The 26,077-nt window shown below is 39.7% G+C and overlaps 2 protein-coding genes across 2 annotated transcripts; one reads left to right on the plus strand and one right to left on the minus strand.

Annotated features, from left to right (window-relative positions):
- Nucleotides 1-48: 48 nt before the first annotated feature.
- On the minus strand, nt 49-20,128 carry micall1a (MICAL-like 1a). Its single transcript, XM_077719301.1, has 16 exons — nt 19,338-20,128; nt 14,483-14,531; nt 11,821-11,962; nt 11,221-11,321; nt 9,477-9,616; nt 8,121-8,713; nt 7,994-8,054; nt 7,409-7,830; nt 6,732-7,081; nt 6,530-6,664; nt 5,800-5,926; nt 5,152-5,242; nt 4,176-4,249; nt 3,743-3,857; nt 1,849-1,895; nt 49-888 (listed from the first exon to the last, which is right to left on the minus strand). The coding sequence occupies exons 1-16, from the start codon at nt 19,481-19,483 to the stop codon at nt 761-763; spliced, it is 2,721 nt and encodes a 906-aa protein (XP_077575427.1). The 5' UTR covers nt 19,484-20,128; the 3' UTR covers nt 49-760.
- Nucleotides 20,129-21,453: 1,325 nt separating this feature from the next.
- On the plus strand, nt 21,454-25,521 carry ntan1 (N-terminal asparagine amidase). The gene is made up of 10 exons (XM_077718954.1): nt 21,454-21,636; nt 22,456-22,558; nt 23,912-23,977; nt 24,057-24,165; nt 24,231-24,304; nt 24,387-24,440; nt 24,530-24,583; nt 24,665-24,762; nt 24,946-25,059; nt 25,253-25,521. Exons 1-10 carry the CDS (start codon nt 21,556-21,558, stop codon nt 25,430-25,432), a joined length of 933 nt encoding a protein of 310 aa, XP_077575080.1. The 5' UTR covers nt 21,454-21,555; the 3' UTR covers nt 25,433-25,521.
- The last annotated feature ends 556 nt before the right edge of the window (nt 25,522-26,077 follow it).

Here is a 26,077-nt window from a genome sequence, read left to right on the forward strand (position 1 = left end):
TTGCATTGGAAGTGTTGCAGTACAATGATCAGAAATAAACCACAGTACTGCATTTGAATCAGCTTTTTTATTTGTTTGCCTTCCAAACTCACAGTTAATCTTTGGCTGCTGCATTTTCAATGAGACAAGTCACAGGTGTAAAATAGATGTGCTTCCAAAGCAAGGGAAAGGATGTGTATAAATGAAATTAAATAAATGGCAGTTATGCAAAACATTATCTTCCCCACTCTTAGAAAACACACATACTACATTATAAATTAAAAGGGAATCATCTATTTAAAAATCTCATCCCAAGGAGCACAAATGCTAACATTAAAAAAATGCTAAAGCAGACTGACCAAGATTTAACACGTTCTAAATTTTTGTCCAAATAATGTCAATAAATAAAATACTTTTCTGCCATATTGTTGACATGTTTAACAATGGTAAGCAGCAAACAGTTTATAAAAACTATTTTTGACCATATGAACCGCTTTGGTTACTTGTTGCAAATTTAAAACAATTTAAAAATACTGATTAGATATAATGGAAACATTGGGGGCCTCTCAAATTAAAAAGATAACTTCCGCAATTTACAGTTTAACTTGATAGGCAAACAGTTACAAGTCACTTGAGCTTTACTTGACTAGTCGTACAGTACCAAGAGACCGACTCAACATGCCAATTGAGCCCTTAAAGCACTTCAGTTGTCATCACGGTTGGTAGAGGAGGACCTCGGAGTGTGGCACTTCCAAAACAGAGTAGCTGAAACTCTACATACTCAACTGTTTTCCTTATGAGGGCTTTTTCCAGGTTCTCCTTTATGGCTTAGCCTCTTCAGAACTTTCATGGGCTTGAATTTTGCCACTTTTTTCTTCTGTTGATCTCCTTCTGATTCTTTGTGAAAGTCTGTTGAACAGGAGTTTAAGTAAGGTACACAATTAAGTCAGTAATGTTTTAATTCAGGCATCATTTATGGGTTTCTATTTTCATATATATCATGTGTACCCATACAAGCACTAGGAAAAAAATGCAACCTCCACAGAGGAATGCCTTAAACCTAGCAGAAATTACCGTACTATCGTTAAAGAATACATAATGCAAAGATCCAAAAAGTGTGAATAAAGTCAAAAACATCTTTAAAGTAGCAAAAATTTAAGTTGTCTTACCGTATTTACTCGCATAGAAGCCCCATTTGTCGGACAAAAAATGATCCCTGAATCGAGAGTACGGCTTATATGCGCATAAAAAGATGACATGCACGAAACTGCCAAACGAAAAAGACGAAAAGCTATAACGCAAAAAAAAAAAATGGGGTCGATACAGTAATTTATTTCAAAATTGAGAAAATATAAACATTTATATATACTTTTACATTTCTTGTTTGAAAGTGGCAACTATTGCAGTAATATGAATTACCGGAGGGGAAAAAAAAAATCAACATATTTTGACAGTAGAAGCAATTTGGGCGCCACATCTTAAACTGCTGGTAAGAAAATTTTAATTTTTGTCATTAAAAAGATTAGGGTTCCCATCAAGATAGACTTCTTTTTTCAAAAAGAATAATTTGACATTTTGCATTTACAAAGACAGGCAAATTAACTTCCTTATGATATTGACCCCAATGTAATTTTAAGATTTTCCCTTCAACGTAACACATTTGTACACCCTATTAAAACCATTAATATGGGGGTGAAAATTGTGAATTCAAAATTAAGGCAATTTTAAGGGTGCAGCTTATATGCGAGTAAATATGGTAATTCAATCTGTGTTGTAGATGAAAAAGAAATTGATATGTGAGAGATATAAAAATATGTAAAATAAATAAACAAACAAAAGGAGAAAACCGATCCCAGTGTCAGATCCTACCTTTTTTCTTTAGCACAGCTTCCATAAACTTATCCTCTTCTTCTTCCCTGTAACAAACATGTTATTAGAGTTAACAGAGCAACAATTAGAAGTGCTGTGAGAGACTAGGTGCCCCTTAAGGTTTTCTAATTTTACATAATTTGTACCAAAAACATTATTTATCAATCACAAACATTTCCTTAGTCCCTCTATGTCACGGGTGTCCAAACCAGACTCCAAGGGCCGCAATAGGTGTTTACATTCCACATGTTAAAGACGACACATTTTCACCAACCTGGTGTCTTAAACATCTAATGCAGGGGTGGCCAACCCGCGGCTCGCGAGCCGCATGCGGCTCTTTGCCCGGTTTCATGCGGCTCTTACGTCCATATCAAAGTTTGTATTTGTGTTTTATTTTTATTTGCGTGTGCGCTTCGCTTGAGTTCAATACGGTATTTTCGTCCAATGCGCATGTGCTCGGGATGAAAATACCTCAAAGTTTCCCAGTAGGAGCAAGGTCATTTAAGTAAACGTTTTTAACAGAGTGGGAGAGCTCCCGTGAACCAGAAGCGACAATGAACAGCGTCGCGCACACACAAAGTATCCCAAAGATCGAGCCTCGGCTGAAAAAGCCACACCCCCTGCGAGGCAGACCAAGGCGAGAGTGCTCAGCCGGGAGCAGCCAATAGGAGAGTGAGGCGTACACCACGTGGTGGGCGCGCTACTTAAAAGCCATTCATAATAAATGAGAGCTCACAAGGAGCGAATGTTGCGCAAAAATAGGCTCTAATTTTATGCCAGAAGTCCCACTAAGTAACATGCATAGCAAAAGAAAAACGCTATTGTAAATTATTATATTTTTGTTTGTGGACTTGGTTGAACTGAGAGTTTGTCTGTGTGAGACAGTGCACACAATGTTCATTGTTGATAATGACTGGCCTGTGCTGTTAGTGCTGTAGGAGTCAATTTATGTCATTACTATGCTGGTGTGTGACATTTACAATAAATCTGGCTGAGCAAAGGTATGTGTATGATGTGGCTCTTTGCGGTAACAGTAAAAAATGTGGCTCTTTGCGGTACCACAGTAAAAAATGTGGCTCTTGGTCTCTGACTGGTTGGCCACCCCTGATCTAATGAGTTAATTGCCAACATAGTTTGGACACCCTTGCTCTACAGTCTACACAATTGATTGTATGGACAGTCAGATAAATTGAATGCTCTCTCACTAAATGGCACAAGGTCATGGTTGCTTGGTAGGCAGGGACGATATAGCAATTTTATGAATTTAATTAGTACTTTTTTTATTGCTGATAATTTTAAAAAAAAAGATTTTTGCTTGCGTTTTTTTTGTTGCTAAAACAGAAATCTGGCATCCAGTTATTCAATAGATTGTTCAAACGAAAGTTTCTTTTATTGTATTGTTAATACTTTTTGGGTTCTGAAAGCACTATTGGGAAACAATATTTAAAGCAAAAGTTTTGAACTTTATCTGCATTAATTTAAAAAAAAAATCCTTTTATAGGGCAATCAATTGCATTCTCAGAAATTTAGGACAAAAAAATCTGAAAATTCAAATCCAAAAGCCTCTATGGTCATCATACACAGCTGTGTATCGTAATGAAATTGGTGGCGCTACTCCAAGCTTTGCAAAGTGTTTTCCCAGTAAAAAAAAAAAAAAATAGTATAAAAGTATAAAAAGTCATAACCCGTTTTTTTCCCCCCAAACAATTTTGGGTGAAAAAAAGTGCCTCTACTTCCCAGGAGAATGGATTTTATACAAACACAGTGCATTTGTGATTAAATTCAGACAGAATCCTTATTGTAACTGTAATAATACTTTTAGTTGCATTTTTGTTTCGTGTTTTGAGAGCTCACAATGTAAATTAGGTTAGAAACAAAAAAGTGGTATGATTACCTCTGCCTATCCTGGTCCATGCTGTTGACTATTTGGTTGCGCTGTTCAATGATGGTAACCAGTTCAGCCATCAGCTGCTGCTCACGGCTCTTGTCTTCCTCAGTCCAGTCTTTTTCTGAGGGAAGGAAGTGGACAATATTACAGCCTACTCTTTCGAACATATTTGCAGTTGTTTTGTCATAAATTGTTAGTGAAATTGTAAAATACATTTATTTATTATCTTAATTCCATTTCTTATAACCCTAGACCTTAATGCAGCTTTTTTCAATTTTCATCAAGGTTGCGATATTAATACACACAACAGGCACGTCCTGTGACGCCACACAGGAAGACTGCAGTCACGCTGGCAAGGACGAGATGAGCTTGGCACAGCTTTAAACTGCAACAGCTGGTCAACAAATGAAGCCCTCTTCTATTTAGCCCTCAAACCAACCTGGTTTGTTGAGAAGACATCTCAGCTCATACTCCACATCAGCCTGTTTCTCCTCCAAGTTCTGCTGCTTTGCCCTGTGAGTAGAATTAGAGGTAAGATCTTTATTCCGAGCCCGAGCCGACCCAAAATCCGAGTCGGTTCGGGCCTAAAATGTCAATCATTACTTCTGATTCAGGTTGGGTCGGGCCAAGCTTCTCTCTCGATGAAAAGAAAAAGTATACTAAAATGATGTGTTGTCTTTCTCACTAACTTATTAAAAATTAAATGTTTATAAAAATGTATACTAAAACAATGTGTGGATACTAAACTAAAGAAAACTTAAAAAAACAGATAATTTAACTACTAAATAGGAGCCGCAGCATGCTCTGCGCAAGTCACATGAATGCTGCCCTCTTAATAATCTTCCCCTCTACAGCCCGCATCTATTTTGACTTGGAGCAAGAAGTTAAGGATAAACTAAAGACAGAAGAACTGAAAGGACAAACACGCGCCAGTAAGGCTGGGGTTCGAAAAAGCTTCAAATTGATTGTTGAATACGTCAGAGAAAATTGCGTTGGTTTTGCTGAATGTAGTCAATGTGGTACTTTGCTTTCAGACGTGAGCAAAAAGACTGGCACCTCGACGCCGAGCTGACAAAAGTGATGATCGTCAAACATCTGTATTATCATATAAAAGATGCAAATGTGTATAAGTCTTGTTTAACTTAGATTCCGTTACTAAAGACAGGCTTTAATTCGTCTCACAAATATAATATAAAATTTCGGATTTGCTTCGGACTCGGGCTTGCAAATCAAGTTTATTACTTGGGCCAGGCCGGGCGGAAAAGTAAATACCCACGGGCCGGGTCAGGCTGGATTTGTATTAGGCCCGATCTTACCTCTAAATAGCATTTACCGCATGAATGAGAGATAGTTCAAAATGTGAAGCGTTTTGGTTTTCCATGGTTTCATATAAAAGAGACAATTAAGACACTTACGTGTAAACTAGCTCAGCTTCTCGCCGGACTAATTGATGTTTCTCATGAATGAGTGTAAACCAGTCAACCAAGAGGTGTTCCTCATCCTCAGCTGAAAAGCATAGACAATGATCTTGAAACACACTACAAAATGATAGACAAAAACATTGAACTCGACCATTTTAACCACTTTTGTAAATATTTGAACGCATTATATGTCCAACCCTTCAATGTTTTAATTCCTGAAGGAATAATTGAAGGGAAACATAGGTATGATTTCAAAGCACGTTCTAAGCAGCTTCTTTTAACCTGAGGTAAGACAATGAAGCTCAGCAGCCACTTCCTTCCAAGTACATCCTGTTTTGAAGCCATGCAAGTTGATGTTGATCAATTGTAAGGTGTTGCCTCGGTCTCACCACTTGAACAGCGTGATAAAAAGGAAATGTCTTGAACTATTCATAGCACAAACACCTGTCAGTAACTTTGCCATTCTGCACTTCCTTGAACAGCAACAAGTAAACAATGTGAAGTGTGTCGCCAAACACGGAATGGGCCAATCATTTGCATTGAAAGTGTACTGATGGTCTATGGAAATGCGTATTTGAAAAACTGGAACACTGCCTTGCACAGCCTCTGGATAAATTGTTTCCCATAAATTCAAAAGCTTACCATTGGGGTTGTCTCTGAGTTTCTTCTCTAGCTCCACACCCCTTTGCTCCAGCTCATCCAGCTGGATCTCCAGCTGACTCATCTCTCCATGTATGTCCTCCACCGGGATGTACTGATCTGACTGCACCTGAATCGGTGTATGCATGGGGAGGAGTATCGAATTCAATTTGTTACACATTTATTATAGTATGTGCCCAATATCAATTATTAACCACAATGACAAGAGTGCATAAGTAACAATTCTGTACACACAAGAATATTGTTTTTGTGGATAAAAACAGGATTCTGGTTTAATTTACAATTAAATTTTGACAAAAATTTTCCATTTGATTGCTTCTTTCCTCTTGTTTGCATAAAATCAGACATTCTCCGAATTTGAGATTCCCCTTCCTCAGTCATCTATGTTCTGTTTAGAATAACGTTTTGAAATTTTTCACTTCCACATCATTCCGATTCGTAGTTCGTATTAAAAAAAAACTGTATAGCATCCAATCTATATATATGCTATAATCTATATTATATGCTTAGTGTCCAAAACATGCTTTAATACAAACACGTTATTGTGCATACAAAAAGCATATTAGTGGAATCAAAATATTTTTTGGTTGGGGTATTTAATATTACACAGATGGCTTATCTCATCAACAGTTGTGGAAAAAATCCAATAGAGAGAATCAGCTATGTGGGAAATTTTGAATCTTCTCATTAAAAAGTGTCAAAAATGTTGTACCTTGCGTTTGATGAGTGGAAAACCGTGACCTGGGGCAGGGGGCCTGGCAGGACGAGGTCCTTTTGGGGGTTTTCTGTTGGATTTTGAAGGTGAAGGAACAACTTTCCTATTAAATGGATTTTCCTTACAAATTGGCTAAAGAAACAAAAAAAAACACACATTTATTTCTTATGAACACTGTGTGAATAAATCCTTTTCTTACCTTGTTGTGTGAAGGGCTGGCGCCCGCAGCTAATGGACTGGGTGTGGTGATGGGACGTGGTGGAGAAGAGCCAGTGAATTTGATGTCATGATTACTACGACTGACTTGTGGGGTGGCAGGCGCGGAGCTTGCATTCGACTGTGCGGGAGATGCAAATGAGCTAAGGCAAGAATGAGGCAGCCGCTCAGCAGAGGAGAAAGAAGAAGTCGAGGCGGTAGATGGTGAACAAATCGAAGGCTCGGAGACACTTTTGGTGAAACTGGTTTCCTGGTCACTGCCTCCACCAGAGGCCGAATAGGGTTGGGATGAGCTGTGGTCAGAGCCAGAAGACAAACTCTCCACACTAAGAGCTGTAAAGAAAGAAGATTGCCAAGAATGAGGGAGAACTATGGTGCACAGTTATCGAAGTAAACCAAGGAGGCAGAAGTAAAACAGGAGTGAAAGTAGATGGAGTAAAATGAACACATTATGGAAAGGGAAGAGGGGGGTGGGTTACAATAGATTTTTCATGAAGTGTCTTGTAATTGCGGTGTGGATTTTCTTCAGCAAGCTTTGAATAACCGAAATCATTTAACATCAAACAAATTTGAGGTCGGGATAACCCAGTTGTAACTGAGAATCATCTGTGAGACAATGACAGTACTCGCATGCACATTTTTACTGCAGAATATTCCAACCTTGATTAGGAGCATTTGGCAGCGGCACACGAGGAGCTGGTCGTTTCTTGCTTTTGGCATTTTCTGGACTGGTTGAGTGGGGGGAGTTTCCGGTGCTCTGAGGTGTGTCCACATCAGAGGCTTCGGTCACCTGTGTGATCCTGTACCATGGGTGACTCGTTGCCAATTTAGTGGGAATCTCAGCGCTTTCCTCTTCCACTTCAGGCTCGTTGCTTTCATCGTCATCATCCTCAAAAGGGTTGGCGGGTAAAGAAGGCGTATTGGAGCCCAAGCTATCCTCTTTAAGAGAATACACAGAGCCCGTGTTGGGAGGTGTTGACAGTCCAGCAGGGGGAGGTGGAGGGGGTTTCTTCTTCTTGGTTTCTGATTGGACCAAGGCAAGCCAGGGTGGATCTTTAGGTTTTTGTGTACCACAGGACAGGCTGAACAGTGAGACAGACACATGGAGCCATCACATAAGGGAAGACCATACAGTACATCCAAATAAAGGCATGGAGTGGTAAACATTTAAAATGATTTTTGTTTGGACAGCAGAAGCCTGAGATGATGTAATGAAACAAATGAAAATTCAGATATACTACGTACCTTCTTGGTGATTGGGATCTCTCTCTAGGTTTTGGTCGGGTGGGTGGCTTCTGATGTTCACCTATAAGTCCAGGTGAAATGTAAGCAAAAATTCATTTTGCATTGTACAGTAATTGTGATCACGCACCAGTTGGAAGGCTGTCTGCTGACCGGGGTAGCTTTACCCGCGGGGATGGCCGGGGCGGTGGGCTACGCTCAGCAACCCGTCGAGGTGCTGGAACTGGTCGGGCAACGACTTGGTTTTGACTGACAGGTTGTTCAGAGGCTAGCTCACAGTTATCTGCAATATTATTTAGTGTATCTTCTACTGTGGTTTCTTTATTTTCGTCTTCATCACTCTCATCGAAAGGGTTAGGGGGAGAAGGGGGTCGGTGCTTCTCTTCTGTTTGTCCACTGTCATTGAGCAAATCTGTGCCTTCCAAAGAGACATTGTTTGCTGGCGCAGGAGTGACAGTGACCGTAACATCGGTTTGCAAGTCATCGATTTTGCACAGAGGAGGTGGAGGTTTTTGCTGGTCCGTCTCAGTGGCTGAGGTGTGGGAGGACTTGCTACGACCGATCCTCATTGATTGGACTCCAACAGGTCTCATGCTAAGATCTGGACGGCCATTCTGGTTTGCCGAAGCTTGTTTTGCAAGGTGGTGAGTGCAGACCAAAGCCCCGGAATCACTTCCAAGTTTGTAAGATCCGGATACCAGAGTGCTATGACACTCAGTGCACCTGGAAGAACAGTCGTATTACGTCTATGGTTAATTAATCTTCCTAGGGTATCTGCATATTTATTCAAGCGATGGTTATGATTGTACAATTCCCACACCAGAATAGCTTTACTGAACCTTGACATGTTTTTCAATCTCATGACAGGAATCGCTTGAAAGTTGGCTGTGAATGTTTTGCAGGGAATGGAACACATGCGTGCTCTCCCATTGGCTATCTTCCCAAACCTCAGAGACCTCCCACTAGCAGTCTCCCAACACCTTACTGGCTTGCCATTGGATGGAAAGCACCAGCTTTTTCTTGATACTTTTTGTGTCTTTGACCGGTGTTCGTTGTTATCTATAATAATCCTTATAAAGCGTGATTCATGGATGGATGTGTGGGTGTGTATGTTAAGGTTCTCTTGCTACGTTTGTCCAAACCATGCAACGTAGAGAGTTTAAAAAAACAGGAACGGCTCCCGGATCCTAATAGATAACTGATTGAATTTCTTTACCTTCTCTAAGTGTGTAAACTTAAACTTTCAGCATTTGCAGGGATTGTCGATCAGTATGCCTGACAAGAAATATGTTAACTTGCTCCTCTCTTGTGGTAGTTTTAGGCATTACATTACAACCCCAGAACTGCGAGGGCAACGTGCCAACCACTAGGCTGCCGGGCTGCCCATTAAATAACCAAAACTCCAATATTGCATTGACGCACTATTGGAATTCTGGGATATGGTCCTATGATTTGTATCACTCACTCATATAGGCCGAGTGCTCACCTGAAGCAATTTCGATGGTACAGCTTTCCATCCACCAAAAACCGCTGCACTAAATGGACATGCTGCTGACAGGCGGTGCAGATGCTGCTGATTGTACTGCGTTGGGACACTCCCAGCACTGTCATCCTGGTATGACTAGGCTAGTGCATGCAGCCAGAATACATTCGGCAGGGATAAGACAGCGAGGAGACATTAGGCGAGGGGTGAAGATGCAGAGTAATGCAGGGAGGGAAAGATCAAACATGGAGTCAGGATTTGAGGAATTGGATTTTTCAATGCATTTACCTTTCTACAGTTATCTGCTTAAAGATCTACCGTCCAACGGTATTATCATCAACAACAAAAAAACATCACGATATAATTTAATCGATATGAATTGGAAAGATTATATACTTGAGTTATTAGTTGTTAGAGAGTCACACACCATTGACTATTAATGGTAGATTACAAAGTTCAGATTCAGTGTTATTTGATGGTTTCAAATTGGGGTATAGTAGATTACTGGTTAGGAGTTGCTCTTTCTAAAGCAAGACACATTGTTAGGGTAAGACAACGCTACTTTCTAATGTACAAAAGCTGATTAAATAGACTGACCTATAGTTTTAAGTTTCCCCTCTTATCCCCCCCAACAACCACATCCTATTGCCTAGGTTCAGGAGGAGAGAGTGGAGAAGGGGTCAAATTTGGGGAAGGAGTACAGGACAAGGGAGTGGAATGGATTTCCATCTAAAGAAGTGATGATGCCAGTACATAAGAGTGAGGAATGGAGGTAAGTAGATGATGGCATGCCAAAGAGTAAAAACAGAATACAGAGGCTATCTTTAGTCTACTACTGTTTTCATTAGAGGTAAGAAGGAAAAAAAGAACAGACTGAAAAGGGAGGACAGGATTTTCTATTTTACGTGGGATTTTTCTCGTCCCGCTCTATAATTTACAGATTTAATGACATTACACATAAAATGTACACATGGAGACTTCAAACTAGAGCTGGGCAATATTTATCGTGAAATCATTTTTGTCAAAAATATTAAAAACTCTCGATAAAAACCCGACAAATTTAAACTGCGATTACACAAGCCGAATACGAAGGAGAACGGGGGCGCTGTTCCAGACCAACGCTCAGGAGAAGAGGATGATGAGGAAATTTGTTTTTAGCATGTTAGCAATAGAGGCTAACACGGAAGTTTAATGCAAAAGGACAATCACAAGGCCAAAATGTATTGTTCTGAGATGCAGGACAACACCGAGCCGACCCACTAAAAGATCTAAGTGAATTCTCCCTGGCATTTTCTTTCTTTTTTTGGTTTATATGCCTTATTGAAAATATCCTTAACCAACTGCCCTCATTTGAGGACAGCCTGTAATAGATTTTCTTACTTAATATCAAGGTGTTTCTCCATATGTGACAGTTCTGAAAATGTTGCAAAAATCAAACACTTGTTATTTTGGGTTAAAATTGTGAGTTAATTATTTTGGGTTAAGTTCATCCAAATTTTATAATTATCGTGAAAATTATCGATATTGATTTTGTCATGTCACCCAGCTCTACTTCAGACCAACTAGATAACACAAATATTGGGCAAAAATGCGTATTCAAGGACTAAACTAGAAAATTGACATAAAATGTAAATCATGCCATTTTAAAGAACAAACAAAGTTCCAGTCAACACACCCATAAGGCAAACTGCTATTTTTTTCCTGGACCATACAGTATTGTCATATTTTTCTCAAGTTTTGTTCATACCTCAGTCTCCACCTCTTTGACTTCTAATGGAGTGGGAGGCCTTTTCTGGGCTGGCTCATTCTGACAAACCGAACCTAGCCTCTTTATGCAAGGAGTGTTTGCTGTAAGAGTAGATTATTAATTATTGCATGTATATATCTCAAGCAATCATAAATGACTAAATATAAGAAATAACGTTATCTTACCACTTGACAATTTAAGATGGGATTTAAAATTGAAATAAAACAAGTTCAAAGGAGAGGCCACGTGTATTCTTAACCGATCTCCAGTCAACCACTAGGGACAAACAATCATTCACACCCACACCAATAGCGAACATCTTGAATGTACATGTTTTTAGAAGGTGGGATGAGGTCGTAGTTGGATAGACAAAAAAAAGAACACTGATGTGAGGGAGAGAAAATTCTAGTTCTATACAATAGAGGCATATCTGAAATCAGACTTACAGACTGCATACATGCTAATGACTACCTCTCTAATCTTTTTGATCATATTTGAGCTTATTTGTGGGCAATCTTCTTATGTATTTGGTACCATGGATTTAATTTGATTGTACTGGACAGCAACAACGGTTTCCTTAACTGTGTTCTGTGTACTAACCTTGGGATTTGTTATTGAAGAAGTTGTAGTACTGGGAGACATAAGTTATAATGCTTAGCCTGTCGGGAACTTTCATGGAGACCATGTCTTCTGGGTCCAACAACGCAGGTATCCCTAGCTGTATCTCTGCCACCTCAAAGGCCTATGGTAAAATAAAACAAAAAAAAAGAAAATGGCTAAGACAGTCTCTCATTCGTCTTACGCAAAGATTTGTAATCATCCTTGAAGTGAGGTAATAACTGGTCATGGAGTGACACAATCACACAAGCCCATACATGCCTGAAAGCTGCAAATAGTTTGGAATTAAAACCTACTTACCGAGCTAATAGGGTGTTACATCATTATCTTGTTGTAAAGTAGTATTTTACTATTTAACCATAAACGGAACTGCAGCACAAATTAGATACTAGCTTGAGTTAAATAAAGTTACATGCATGTTTTTGCTGTTAGCAAAGACATGTTTGAGCGGACTAGCCATTTTACACAAAATAGATGACAAATCAACAAATATGTTATGTTTAGCCTATGCGTGGGTAAGTAGAGTAGTTTCATTTACAAAAGTGAGGTGTTACAGGACAAGTTTGGGAACCACTGATCTACTGTGATCCTTCACCACTTCACGGCTTCGTGGTGTTCGGCTTCTGGAGTGCGGATTTGATATTAAGTATTAAAAAAAAAAAGGTCATAAAAATGTCAAAATTCATTCTGAAATCGCAAGTCGAAGACAGGAAATGAAAATGGCGAAGGTCAGGGCCCTACTTCTTTTACAGCGCTAAATTGGGTGGTAATCAGCCTCAAAGGAGAAAAATGTCACCGCAGAGAATGAATGACGCGACGAATATTATGGAAGCCTGAGTAGAACGAGTTCTTGCCTTCTCCTGTTATGTTGCGAGTGAATTCTGCATCCCCGTTGCAGAGCAGGGACTGGGGGTGAAAAACGGAGCCAGACCGAGCCGAGGATGACGCGGGTCCGCAACCTCGAGCGGCCGGTCGGGCAGCGTGTGCCGGAAGCAAGTGAGGTCTGCCCCGCAATTCGGCCCTGACTGGAACAGGCAGCGACACGGTACATCGAGGAAGACTTCCCTAACATATCTGAAGAGAATGCCTTCCCAGACATTCTTATTCAAAGATGAACTGAAAGTGCTAGGATTCACACAAATCGCCTTACGCTCCCATCATGTGTGGGGATGCTGCTGGTTGGCTTCATGGTAAAGCCAAGCTTAATCTACAAGCTTGACCGTTCTCATGCTTTAAAAAACAAGAACAAATCCTGGCTGCCTGTCTACTGAATGAGCAACCGGGATCACCGAAGCTGCCACAAACGGTTTCCTCCCAAACACAAAGCTGTACTCAGTGCTGCTCACTGAAGGGGGCTGCCATTTAATGTTTGGACTGTGCAGGAGGACTTGGACTAAAACTCCCATTAGCCTGTTTTTTTTAATTTTATTTATTTTTTATTTATAGCAAGCAGAGGGGAACTATTTTCAGGAGTACAGTATTAAAAAAATATATTTTTAGATTATATTTAGTTATTAGTACATTAGTCTTTTCATATGACTTTGATTATAACTGGAATATTTAATAAATACACTTCCTTATAATTGTACTTGTGTACGAACATGTGGTATGGTTGGTAGTAATAATAGGCGTGATTTTAGTTTGTGGTTTTTCGCTTATTATGCCTGGTCTACATTATCTGCCAAAATCAAGGGATTAGTGTAATTCAACAAATTGTAGGTGCAAGTGCCAGATCATAATAGCCCACATTACATGAAGATGATACTGGGTAGTTTGAATATGCGTTGATCATTTCGTGCCTATTTGTTGGGAAAGATAATCTGAGGAGGGTTTAATTGAACACTAAACGAAGAAAAAAAATACTTAAATGGTTGCATGTGCTCCTCATTTGCAGCCAGAAATAGCTTACTTGTGCTTAAGCCGAAGGGATATAATGAACGATTTGCCTTCACCTATTAGTCAGCAGATTTGGTTTCTGGTTCTTTAGCAAACATGTTCAAGTTCTGAGAGCAACAGGAAAGTCCTGCCAAAGTTTCAGCTCATACCGATAATGAGGAGACTCCCATTTTTGCAATGGATCTCCTTTTGCTCACAGAGGAAAAACTCATGTTTTAGGTCAGTGCAGCACTAGCATACAAAAAAATGATTCAATATTTTCATTTATTCTTTTAAGACAGTGATTCTCAAATAGTGGGGCGGTCAAAGTAATGCCTGTGAGCGAAAAAATATTTTTTTGTGCTAAAATGAAGTGTAACTGCAGATTCACACAGTGGATGGTAATCATTACCATCCACTGTGTGAATCTGCAGTTACACTTCATTTTAGCACAAAAAAATATTTTTTCGCTCACAGGCATTACTTTGACCGCCCCACTATTTGAGAATCACTGTCTTAAAATTAACAACACTACAAGTGAGCGTGGCATTACTAATGCCACGCTCACTTGTAGTGTTGTTAATTTTAACATGGATACAATCTTATGCAGAAGTGTACTTGGAATTTGAAATGAGAAGCACTGTTTTAAGGCAAGACTATATATATTTATGTATGAACAAAACAATTTTTAATTGAACTACAATTTCTATGCCCGTGAATAAATGCAAATTCATTAACAGCAAACGTCTTAAGAAAAGGAATAACTTACCAGTCGGTTGTTCTCATAGATGTCATCTTTAGACAGTGAGTCAAAGTCTCTGCAACAACATAAACAAAAAAGCACGGGTTTGTCAGGAAGTGTCTCGTGTTAGTCAACTTATTAAGTGGAAAAACAACTAAAGCAGCTACACCGTAGTGACCTACTTATGTTAAAAACCAGCAAAAGAAAAAAAAAGGTGTTTGTGCTGCATGATGGACAAACCAGCTAAGCCTTTAAGCTTTTTACAGCTAAACTTTGCTACTAGAAACTCCATCTACGCAGCAATGAAGCAGTCTCGAAAAAATGAGTGATTTTGCTCTGATGACTACAAAGGCCCTCGAGCAAGAAGCCAGACTCTCACCAGTAAACATCCTGCTGTAAAAGTGGAAAATATCTGAAGTGCTCCTGCTTGAAACTGTGCTCGTCTATAAAAGGTATCTTGGAAAGACTGTCAAAGTTTGAATAACAGTGCAGCGGGAAAAACACAAGAAAGAAGGCTTGCAGAGACTGTGTAGGTGTAAATACGAGGAATACCAAATCCCCTTACACCCAGGCGGCAAAAAAGCAACCCCCCCCCCTCACCCCCAACACACACACATACAAGTGACTTGTGTTCACGTGTAGGTGCAATTTAGAGTGTCCTATTAGCCTACCATGCATGAGTACCCGGAGGAAACCCACGCAGGCCCGGGGATAACATGCAAACTCCACACAGGTGGACCGACCTGCATTTGAACCCAAGAACCCAGAGCTGTGAGGCCGACACGCTAACCTCTCGCTCCACCAGGCCGCCCTGTGCCAAATCTGTTCAGAATAATGACAATAATGATGCGAGTTGGCATCTAAACCAGGTCACCATGACTATTTTGTAACAGAATTTAATTTTGGCAGATGGAAATGTGTGAGTGAAACATAGTTTAAAGTGTATCATATTGTACATCTGTTGATTGTGTGAAGGAAAATATAATTGTTTGAAGTTTTCGCAATAAGGAATAGAGCCAAAGTGTGAGTTTATTTTACTTACAAGTAAATATATTCCTTGGGCCTGCTACAAAGCCTAAAGAAAATACAACATTAAAAAAAATTACTGTACAATGTTCACGCTAAACTTAAACTTCCTAACAGAACTCCATGAGAACACAGTTGCAAAGAATCACTACAATAGCCGAGGCCCATATTAGAGAGGTAAATCCAGTTCGACAGGCAGAGGCCTTGGCTGCAGATTACCATGACAGCCTGTCTGTCTGGATCAGAGTGAACTGATCTGGGTGACTGCAGCTACTGTACACACTGGGGGCTAAACAGGGACTGAATAGGGGCTACAAATGGAAGAGACATAGCTCAAAAGCTAATTATTTAGGGCTAACCAACAGTGCAACTTGGAGAGTTGCTATTATGCAAGGTTCAGATATCTTCCATTTTAAGAATATCCATCCAGGAGATGATTTCTCAGTTTTTTAAATTTTTATCGCGTGGAGCATTAAAGAAACTTCCAAGGTCTGAGACACGTACTCCACTCTCATATTTTTCGATTATTTTGCGCTTAATATTGATTGCCAAGGTTCGCCTTTTCTTTGCAAAACTTCATTCCACCTGTTTGCTTTGGATCCATCGTTGTTCACTTCGTATTATGCATTGACTAACGGGGGGAAAAACACGGGAAAATGCAACGCTCCGCACAGTGCTCATAGATATCTGTTAAACATGAAAGAGATGCGGCAAAAAACAGCCTCACGTCCTGGCCACCTGGGTTTCTCGTATCTCAATTTGTTTCTCGTATCTAGAGATAATTATACGCTCAAATTTTTACTCATCTCAAAATGCTCGAATATCAGGGTGCTCGTATGTCGAGGTACCAGTGTACAAAAAAAACCGATTTCTTTGTAATCATCATCACGGTTAATTTGATCATTTGTATGTAGAACAACATAAACATTATTATAGCAAGTTGGCAACACTTTTTGTTCCACATAAAAGCCCACCGTATCCGCCAACACCCTTTGCATCTGAATAATACAGTCACTAATCCTGTCAACTGCACAATGATAATCAGGAAACATGAATTTAAATCCAATAAATGAATGTTTGACTGCAACAGTTGTCAAGACTTGTGCTGACATTCCTCTTAGATGAGCAAATTGGCAGCACATGACTGCTGACTACACTTGTCATGATTATTAATGGAAGGTGTCATCTGATACACTATGACACAGACTTAAATGTCTCCTGTTCCAAAAAAAAAAATCACACGTCCAATGGGAAAAGGGTCGCTCAACAAAAAAAAAAAAACCCTACACAACATTAACCAACTTTTTGTACTTATGCAAGCCGAGAGTAACGTGTTGTTCTGGGCAGTACATGGCTGGTCAGGCTGTGTCAATTACAGCACAGAGAACTTCAAGCCATATTCAATACACTCAAATTCATAAATCCAAACAGTGGTAAATGTGTGAAACATTAGTAGTGTCTACAGTGCGTGACAACTTCATGGATGTAAATACCTCGTGAAGACAGCGTGATTTCCGTTGGACTGCCGTGATATATTTTGATGTATGAAACCATGAGGGAGTATGTTAAGTCGTTTTTTCCGGGTAATCACTCGAACTTAATTTATTGGATATTTTAACTGAGCATGACCACTTCTCAGCATTATGAGATACTATGTGTGCCAGCTATAAAATAGATCTCCTTGATCATTCATTCATTGATTTTCAGAACTGCTTATCCTTACAAGCGTCCCAGCTAACTAGATGGCACCAGGCGGGGAAAACCATCAATCGGTGGCCAGCCAATCGGAGGGCAAAGCGAAGAGGTCAACCATTCACGCTCATACTCATACCCAAGGGCAATATAGTGTTCAACCAACTTACCTTGTATGTTTTGGGAATATGGGAGGAAACTGGATTAAAACAAACAAGCCCAGGGAGAACGTGCAAACTCAACACATTGGGGACCTGGGACTTGCAGGCCATTGACGGGAAAAGATGCCCAATCCATTAAGACTGAAGACTTGGCAAAGATCATTCAATTACAGCGATTGCGTCAAAAATGAATTGACTGCCTATTTCCGTTCTTAAGCATTCTTCATAAAATGTTTTTTTTTTTACTAACTACTACAACAGCATATAGTATGAGAAGACTACACGACCAACCAAAGAATGAGTCAGTAAGTTCAATAAACAACAATATCCTGAATCATCTTTACTACTACAAACCTTTCTGAATATTTTGTCAGGTAGAATTGCATTAGAGGTAAGATCGGCCCGGCCCGTGAGTCCAAAAACCTGACCTGGGTCGAACCCAAGGAATTAACTTGAATTGCAGCCCTAAGTAAATCTGAAATTTCTTTCTTTTTTCTGTGAGGACCAGAATCGGGAGGAGGGCTGATTAATGATAACAGATTAAAGCCTGTCTTTTGTAACAAAATCTAAATTAAACAAGACTGTAAACAAATGTACATCTTTTATATGATAATGTAGATTTTTGACGATTTCAACTGTATAAATGCCTGCTCAGCGTCGAAGTGCCAGTTTTTTTTTTTGCTTTTGTATGAGAGTAAAGCGCTACATTGACTACATTTAGCGAAACCAGCGTAAGTTTCTTTAGCATATTCAACAATCAATTTGAAGCTTTTCCAAAATTGGCTGTTACCGGTGCATGTTTCTCTTTTCAGTTCTGGCGTCTTTTGTTTATCCTTAACTTCTTGTGGCAATCGCGTGACAACGCGCAAAGCATGCTCTGGCTCCGTGGCACCACCTTCAATTGCAATTACCGTATTTTCACAACTATCTGACGGCTGCTCTATTCCCATGTTCCCCTGCATCATTGATTGCTTGAAGTTTGAACTGAGCTCCGTAAGCGTGTATATTTGTATTATTCATTTTCGGGGGGCCTTAGAAACCAAACCGAAATTGTTTGGCAATAAACATGCCCACACACTATATACAGGTACCTGGTAGGGGCGTGCCATTAGTGTCTGACCCCACCCATGTACGCCGTCTCTCTATATATATGAAGCGTGTCGACAAGAAGTGCCTTCAGTCAGGATTTAGAGCTCACACACGGCGCTCCGCTTTATAAGGCGGCCTGTCTATTTTGGAGAAAATGTAAGACTTTTTAGTGCGCCTTATAGTTGTGAAAATACGGTACATTACAGCGCCCTCTCTGTTTTTTTCGAAAATTCCAAATTACTCATTTTATAACAAGTATTGCTTGGTTTAGTATCCACACATCGTTTTAGTATACATTTTTAAAATTATTTTAAAAAAACAAATTTAGCGAGAGAGGCCAAACGTTGTTTTAGTATAGTATTTTTTTTCAGCGGGAAAAAAAAGCCCAGCCCGACCCGATTGGAATCCAAAGTAATGATTGACACTTTAGGCCCGGGACGGCCCAGTGAGTGGTTAGCGTGTCAGCCTCATGGCTCTGGGGTCCTGGGTTCAAATCCAGGCCCCGTCCACCTGGGTGCAGTTTGTATGTTCTCCCCGGGCCAACGTGGTTTCCTCCAGGTACTCCGTTTCCTCCCACATTCAAAAAAAGGATGCATGGTAGGCTAATTGGACTCTCTAAATTTCCCCTTGGTATGGGTGTGGGTGTCAGTGTGCATGTTATCCGTTACTTTGTGCCCTGCGATTGGCTGGCCACCGATTCAGGGTGTCCCCCACCTGTGCCCCGTAGTCAGCTGAGATAGGCCCCAGCACCTCCCGAGACCTTAATGAGGATAAAGCGGTTCAGAAAATGAGATGCGATGAGATTTTAGGCCTGATCTGATCCAAATTTCGCGTCGGGTTTGGGCTCGGGCTCAAGATTTTACTTCTTAACTGCATCATATGACGCTTCCATTGTCCCTGGAATGTGTACTTACATCAACTCTGGTCTGTATCGATGTATGATGGCACAGAACGCCAAGCCGTCCCGAAACGACGTCGACATGTCCTTGACTTCCACATCGTGATAATTTTCACACTGAAGACGACACCACTCTTGGAGAGCTTTTAGAGATCCCATCATCGTGCCGTGGCGTCCCAGGAGTCGGCAGTCATCAGAAGAGTTACGCCAAGGAAGCAGCTGTATCTCTAATTGGAGCACTAATCCGACACTACGTCACCTAGCCAAATATTTACACTATATACAAACTTTTTGTTTGTAAAAGTTGCATTTTAGTCCCAAAATTATCTGCCATCTGAGGTCATAGCGATAAATATATATCTATCTTTACTAGACTATATAGATCCACGTCAACAGATGGAAAAGAAACACAGCAACTATCCTAAATTACGAGTTAGCAAAAAAAAAAAAAAAGGAAAATAGTTCCTTTAGCAGCCAACTCGCGCTATCAGCCCTAAAAAGCCCGACTTTAGACAGGGATTTTGGAATATAATGCAGTTCGAACCCCTTCAGGAATGCCGCTATGCTTGAGGTGTGATTGGCAACCCGCCGCTTTTTTGCTGTTCAGCGCTGCCGTGTCCCGCAGAGGTTGAAGCGAAAAGTCCGGTTTTTCCTATCAAACCTTATCAAAATCACTAGTGTCGACCTGACTAGCTCGTCGCCACCCTCGTTTGCTTTAACCACCACAATGTCCCACTCCGTTGTTTCCTTCCACGCCGCACCCCAGCGGAGGCGCTACGTGAGAAAAAGACGCCCATTGAGCCACTCGCGCGATATCATAAAAACTCGCGAGACTGGTGTCAATTACCCGGAAGTTGTTCCAGATGACGTCGCGTATCAGAAAGGTTTCGTTAATAGCACACATTTATGTCAACTTGATAAGATGATGGATACATTTTATATTTTCTGTCCAAATGGAAGTTACTATTACTCGTAAATATTGCAGAAATTAGCTGCAAATAACTATTATACATTAAAAATTAATAAATTAAGTCTGGTTTTGAAAACAAACTGTTTGATAAACACCAGGTAATCACCCATCTTTAATGTACATTTGTATTTGTATTTAAGCTCCAGTGTTTGCATTTAATCACTAAATGCTGCTAGGAAGTGGATTTCACCCCATTTTAGTTCATTTTTTGTCTTTTCGCCATTGACGTCCATTGCTGTTTTTTTCTCGGGGGGAATCATCTTCGTGGCCCGGTTGCAATGTCTGAAAAACTCCAGTATTTGTATTTAATCAATAAATACTGCTAGGAAGTGAATTTTACCCCATTTGAGTGCAAACTGTCATTTCGCGTATGGATATATATGGACATATTGACGTTCATCGCTGTCTTTTTCCCAGAAAAATGATACTCCAGGCCTGGTTCTGATGTCTAAAAAGTTCCAGTATTTGTATTTAATCAATAAATGCTGTTTTTGGTTGGAATTTACCCCAATTTCGGGCAATATTTGCCAGTACGCCATTGACATTCATAGCTATCTTTTCCCGGGAAAATCACCCCCCTGACAATGTCTGAAAAGCTCCAGTATTTTTATTTAATCATTAAATGCTGCTAGGAAGTGGATTTTACCCCTTTTTGTGCATTGATTTATTGATTATTTTTTGTGTCGCAGCTGTAGCTGCAGTCGAGGTTTTAAATCCATAAAGTAGTTTTTGAGGGTTGGGTTGATTCGTTGAAGGCGCTACAAGAAAATGCACGGACCACCACTGGAGGACATTCAGAGCTTTCCAATGATACCAAATTTATTTTGTATTATTCCAAATACTAGACATAGATTGGGAAATTTCAAAATAAATATGATTGGACAACATTTCTTCCAAGTATTCAGGAGGATATAAATTTCTTCATTAATATGTGCTGTCCCTTATTGAATAAATCAAACTCAAACTTAAGGCTCAACGCACAATCTTGTTTAAGCTGTTTATTTCCCTGCAAATGTTTAGTGTGTAAAATCAACTGGTTGTGGAAGCGTAACATCTTAAATCAGAGTAGTTTCCATATATGAAAGGTTGCAGTAAAAATAGGAAATACATAAATCGTTGTTGCTTTTCACCACATGGTGTCACTGCGCCTTAAACCAAATACATTCATAGAAGAAGACTTTTACAGGACATTCACTTTTTAATATCAAGCGTTATGTTGTCGCTGTTGTGGAATAAGTAATGTAAATTTGCAGATTTTTGGGACATGCCTTTGCTCATTCAAAATGTTTGCGTGGAGCGTGTAACTTCGACTGCAGATTTATTCGCCAAATATCCACATTTACAGGTCGGTTTGCACAGTTTGGCTAAAGTCAGCTGCCACTACTAAGCTTTACTAAATGCACGCAATTTCTCATTAATTTTGTCTTGCAAAATGCAGATATATGTACACCTGTTACAAACGTTTTTGAAGGACTGCATCGATTATTATTTGGCTGACTGGTGTCATGCTGTATGGCTGCTATTGACAGCAATAGACATCCAATTCAATTGACCCGAGTGGATGACGTTTCTGCTATGTTAATTGCCACAGACGCCCATTCCATTTTTGAATGTGAGTCGGGGTCGTCGGGGATTTATTTATTTCAATTTGTTTTATTTGTTTCTGTCCTAGGTAATGAAACAAGCATGATCAGGTCTGCCGACTACCCCCGAATTTCAGGAGTCGACCCGGAAATGCACCGCAAACTCCGGGACACTGGACAACCTCCCTAAACTCTGGAAATCCACCAAAATTGCAACTTACATTTTTTTAAGCAACCAAATACCAAATTTCCAATTTAAATGCCTTGAAATTCGCACCAACGCTTCGGCTTCTGCCCTCTTAATTCAACTGCACTGTAAAGTGGTAGAATTCGGTAACATGAGTGCATTGTGAATCATCCGAGTATTGACGAATGATTTGTGTTGTGCGACTTCAGCGGATATTGATTTTGTGTGAATCGCATTCACTCCGGATAAACTCCAAGAATGGGACAAGGGTACTCCTGAAATGTGTCGACGGACGTTGGCAGCTCTGCATCATTATGCATCATCATTTATAAGGTGTAGTGTACAAGTTCTTAGTGTGGTGGACTTTGACCATTTTTTCTTTCACATTTAATAGGAAAATGCTAAAACCTTTCGCTCCCAGCCGCTCACAGATGTTGACCCCAATTGCCTCCTGTATGTGCAACAAAGAGAATTTGCTGCTACAACGCCAGCAGATAGTAAGGAGAAAAACAGTTACAGTAATACCTTAAGATATGAGCTCAATGAAAAATGAAAAAAAAAATGAAAATCAGACATAGGCATTGTCGTCATCATTGACTTGACAAAAAGCCTAGTAGTCATCATACCCTCAGCAGCGTATGACGAAATTGTATAGTGCTTCTCCACAAGTTCGTCTTCCCAGGCCAGACACATTTATGACATTTATTTATGACATATTCATACTTGTTAGCTCTCCGCCTTGAGCGCCATTTTCCGGCGACTAAAAGTTGCCTCACCGATGCCAACAAGAATAAGATGGATCACTTACCTCTCAGTCTTTATACTTACCCTCCCTCAGTCATCCTGTGGAAGGTAGATCTATGCGTCCTGGGATCGAGTTCGTATGTCAATTTACTTGTATCTCAAATAAATGTTTCCTGTAGAAAATAACTAAATACAAATTAATCCTTTACCATCCTATGAAAAAAAGATATTACAATGGAAAAACATTTTTATTTGTTCTAGGTCACATCTAATCACAAAGTAACAAATACCTAGAGAGAGACTGAGACATAGAGAGACTGTGAGAGACAGTCAGACAGAGAGAGTCAGAGAGAGACAGAGACACAGAGAGAGACTTGACGGACGGCAACTCGCTCGTAACATAACAAACTTTAAATTTATCTTGAAAATAAAAATAAGTTATAAGTAAATAAGTTTTGATCATACATTATACTAAATTTAAACCTAGTGCGATAACTGAGGCAAAGATGTTAATGTGTTCCACCGCGGCTTTTGAGTCGGAACTTGCCTCTGTGCCTCAGAACCGAGTGTATACATACCAGTTTGTTTTTTAAAATTAGCAAACCATCCACGACTCGCTTTGGAGGGATCAGCTGGTGTATTTTTCAGATGCTTGTTTTGCTTTCAAGTCGTGGATTTTGCTGTCTTTTTTTCCCAAATTATCGACTCACGCGATCTTCAGTAAAAAAATGCAACCTGCACGGCCCAGTGCTCGTAGATATCTTTACTCGTGGGAGATGTGGTGGGAAAGACGGAGCAATGCTGATCTCAAAGCATTGTTCTCGGCCAACGAGTACCATCTCCTATGCTCGTATCTCAAATTTGTCTCATATCTCAAAGCAAAAATTTTCTTAGAATTTTCCGTGTATCTCAAATTTCTCGTATGTTGGGACACTCGTATGTCAAGGTATTACTGTACTAAATTAGTTTGTTGTACTGCATTGTCCATCAACCCTTCCAAATAAGATTGCTGGAAGTCAGTCATATCTTCATTGAGACTAACTCCATTAGCATCTTTAATTAAACGTTTTATATACATTTATCAATCGAGTCTTTTTCTGCACCAGATAGTGTTTCAGTGATTGGATCTGAGGATGCCACCACCTGCCATTTGGTTGTTCTGCGGCACACAGGTTAGACTTGTTTCCTTCTTTTCTCACGTGTGTTCACTTTCAGACTGTGTAAGAGATGAAATCCTGTTCTCACCATTAGGAAGTGGAGCTGCTTGTCTTGCACACTGCGACGGTTCCAACACTTGTGCCGAAGTTTCCCTCTTCATCAAATCAGTCACATCTCTGAGTAAATGTTGTAATGAAGGCAGGTATGAAACCCACATGTAGTCAAGTATTTCATTCTTTCACATGAACTCTAAATTCCTGCAAGTAGACTGGAGCTTCATCTCGTTGGGGGATTTAAAGATGAGGCAATGACATCCCATGAACTCAGTTATAACATACTCGGTACTGTCTAATTATCTTATGTTTCCCTGCTACAAAACAAAATGATATTCAAGTTAAAGGTTTTTTTTTTTTTTTTTTACAGCAAGCTTCCAGCAACTTAAGGATGATATCCACCTAGAAACATGTTGCATCACAGGTCACCTAATAAGATGACGACTTTTTTTTGTTCTCCACTTTCAACATGCTTTTTTCCATCCATTCTTTTGTTCTTTTATTCCCCGGCAGAAATGAATGATGTATTCATCAATGATGTTCATAGACCTGCAGTTTATGGAATTGGTAATGCGTTTGCTACCAATTAATTGATACTTTTTTAAGTACACTATGTTAATTTTAATGATTCTGTTTTATTTTCTAAAGGTGTAAATGTTAAAACTGGCAAAGTATTCCCTGCTACTTTTCCTTGTAAAGGACCAGCTGAGGAGCTGAGGTCAGCACGCTCCTTCTCAGGAGGACAGGTATAGCTGCTTCTCTCATATCTTAAAGACATACAGTTTAAACTAATTCAAAGAGTATTTGAATATATCAAATGTTTCTCCCTGTTTAACTGAAAAAAATGAACACCACATTTTCTTCTTTAATAAAATGAAAGCCACATTTTTTCAAAGATTAATTGATATTTTTTTTTAATTCCCGTATAGATGGTTGATATTTATGACTCTAGTCGGGAACTTGTCAAAGTCGGGCCTTGCAAGTGGTCTCCCAATATGGAAATCGGCTTTTGGTTGTCACAGGATGATGCCATAATTTTAAAGGTAAATAATCAATGATCAGCAGTTCAATCTGTCAATTAGACATTGTCTACTGCAGGGGTGTCAAACTAGCCTCCTCTTTGGAGGGAAACCAGCCTCTCAGAGGGTACAATTTGTCTCTTGGGGTTAGGGTGTCGGTTTGACGCCTCTGGTAATTTACAGCATATCGAGTGATAACCTTTTGTATCCTGCTTAGTACTTGTCTACATCGCCAAATGCTGAACCACCACACTTTGTCCGTCACATCAAATCCACCATTCAGTTCCTCCTAAAGCACCCAAACTCTGACGGTCTCTTCCCTGGGGGTCAGCCACAACTCTACCGTAGGACTGAAAGCGGCAACTGGGACAGAGTTGTCATTGATGTTGATTCTTGATCCACTTTCATCATACAGTCAGCATTTGCTTTTTTATTGTCTTTTACTCCACCTTCAATCTATTGGAAAGTTTTGTTTATCTGGCAGAAGTAGTAGTACACGCAAAAAATATTGTATTTTCTATAATAATCCACAAAAACTGTTTCTGCTTTTGACTTAATTGATGTAAAATCATCACACATTTATTCTACTTTCTGATGTTAATGTTCCTGATTGCTTCACTATATTTTGTTTGTTTTGTATGAGTGTTGCCTTTGTTTTTTTCCCCACAATTAACAAAGTTATTTTACTCCCTCATGGGTATTGATTTGAAAATAACAATAACCTCATAACTCACAGTGAAATTGTTCTCAACTGAGTTCATTCATTCCCAGCATTTATAAATCATATTTACAGTGTGATTTTGTAGTTAGCGAAAGAGAATTTATATTGAACATTTTATAAGGTGCTCATTTATTTTATTTTAAAATGTCTTGGATCACCTTTGATGACACAGAAAATGAATTTTTCACATTTTCAGGAGCAACAGTCAAGTCAGTGGACTTCTATTCTAAAGTTAGCTTTACTGGGTAGGACTGGATGTTTGTTGATGTCAATGGCAGTCAAAGAGTTAAGAAGATATGGATGTTATAAGGAATTTATGAA

The sequence above is a fragment of the Stigmatopora nigra genome, chromosome 6 (genome assembly GCF_051989575.1).
Source record: "Stigmatopora nigra isolate UIUO_SnigA chromosome 6, RoL_Snig_1.1, whole genome shotgun sequence".
Classification (NCBI taxonomy): domain Eukaryota; kingdom Metazoa; phylum Chordata; class Actinopteri; order Syngnathiformes; family Syngnathidae; genus Stigmatopora; species Stigmatopora nigra.

What these genes read in the sequence shown, in the direction of transcription:
- ntan1 (XM_077718954.1), top strand. Translation starts at nt 21,556, where the DNA reads ATGCCTTTGCTCATTCAAAATGTTTGCGTGGAGCGTGTAACTTCGACT. An exon ending in CCAAATATCCACATTTACAG is followed by an intron (nt 21,637 to 22,455) that starts GTCGGTTTGCAC and finishes CACATTTAATAG; the next exon opens with GAAAATGCTAAAACCTTTCG. An exon ending in ACCTGCAGTTTATGGAATTG is followed by an intron (nt 24,584 to 24,664) that starts GTAATGCGTTTG and finishes TATTTTCTAAAG; the next exon opens with GTGTAAATGTTAAAACTGGC.
- micall1a (XM_077719301.1), bottom strand. Translation starts at nt 19,483, where the DNA reads ATGATGGGATCTCTAAAAGCTCTCCAAGAGTGGTGTCGTCTTCAGTGT. An exon ending in CTTCAATAACAAATCCCAAG is followed by an intron (nt 11,322 to 11,820) that starts GTTAGTACACAG and finishes CTACTCTTACAG; the next exon opens with CAAACACTCCTTGCATAAAG. An exon ending in ATGTCTTCTCAACAAACCAG is followed by an intron (nt 3,858 to 4,175) that starts GTTGGTTTGAGG and finishes TCCTTCCCTCAG; the next exon opens with AAAAAGACTGGACTGAGGAA.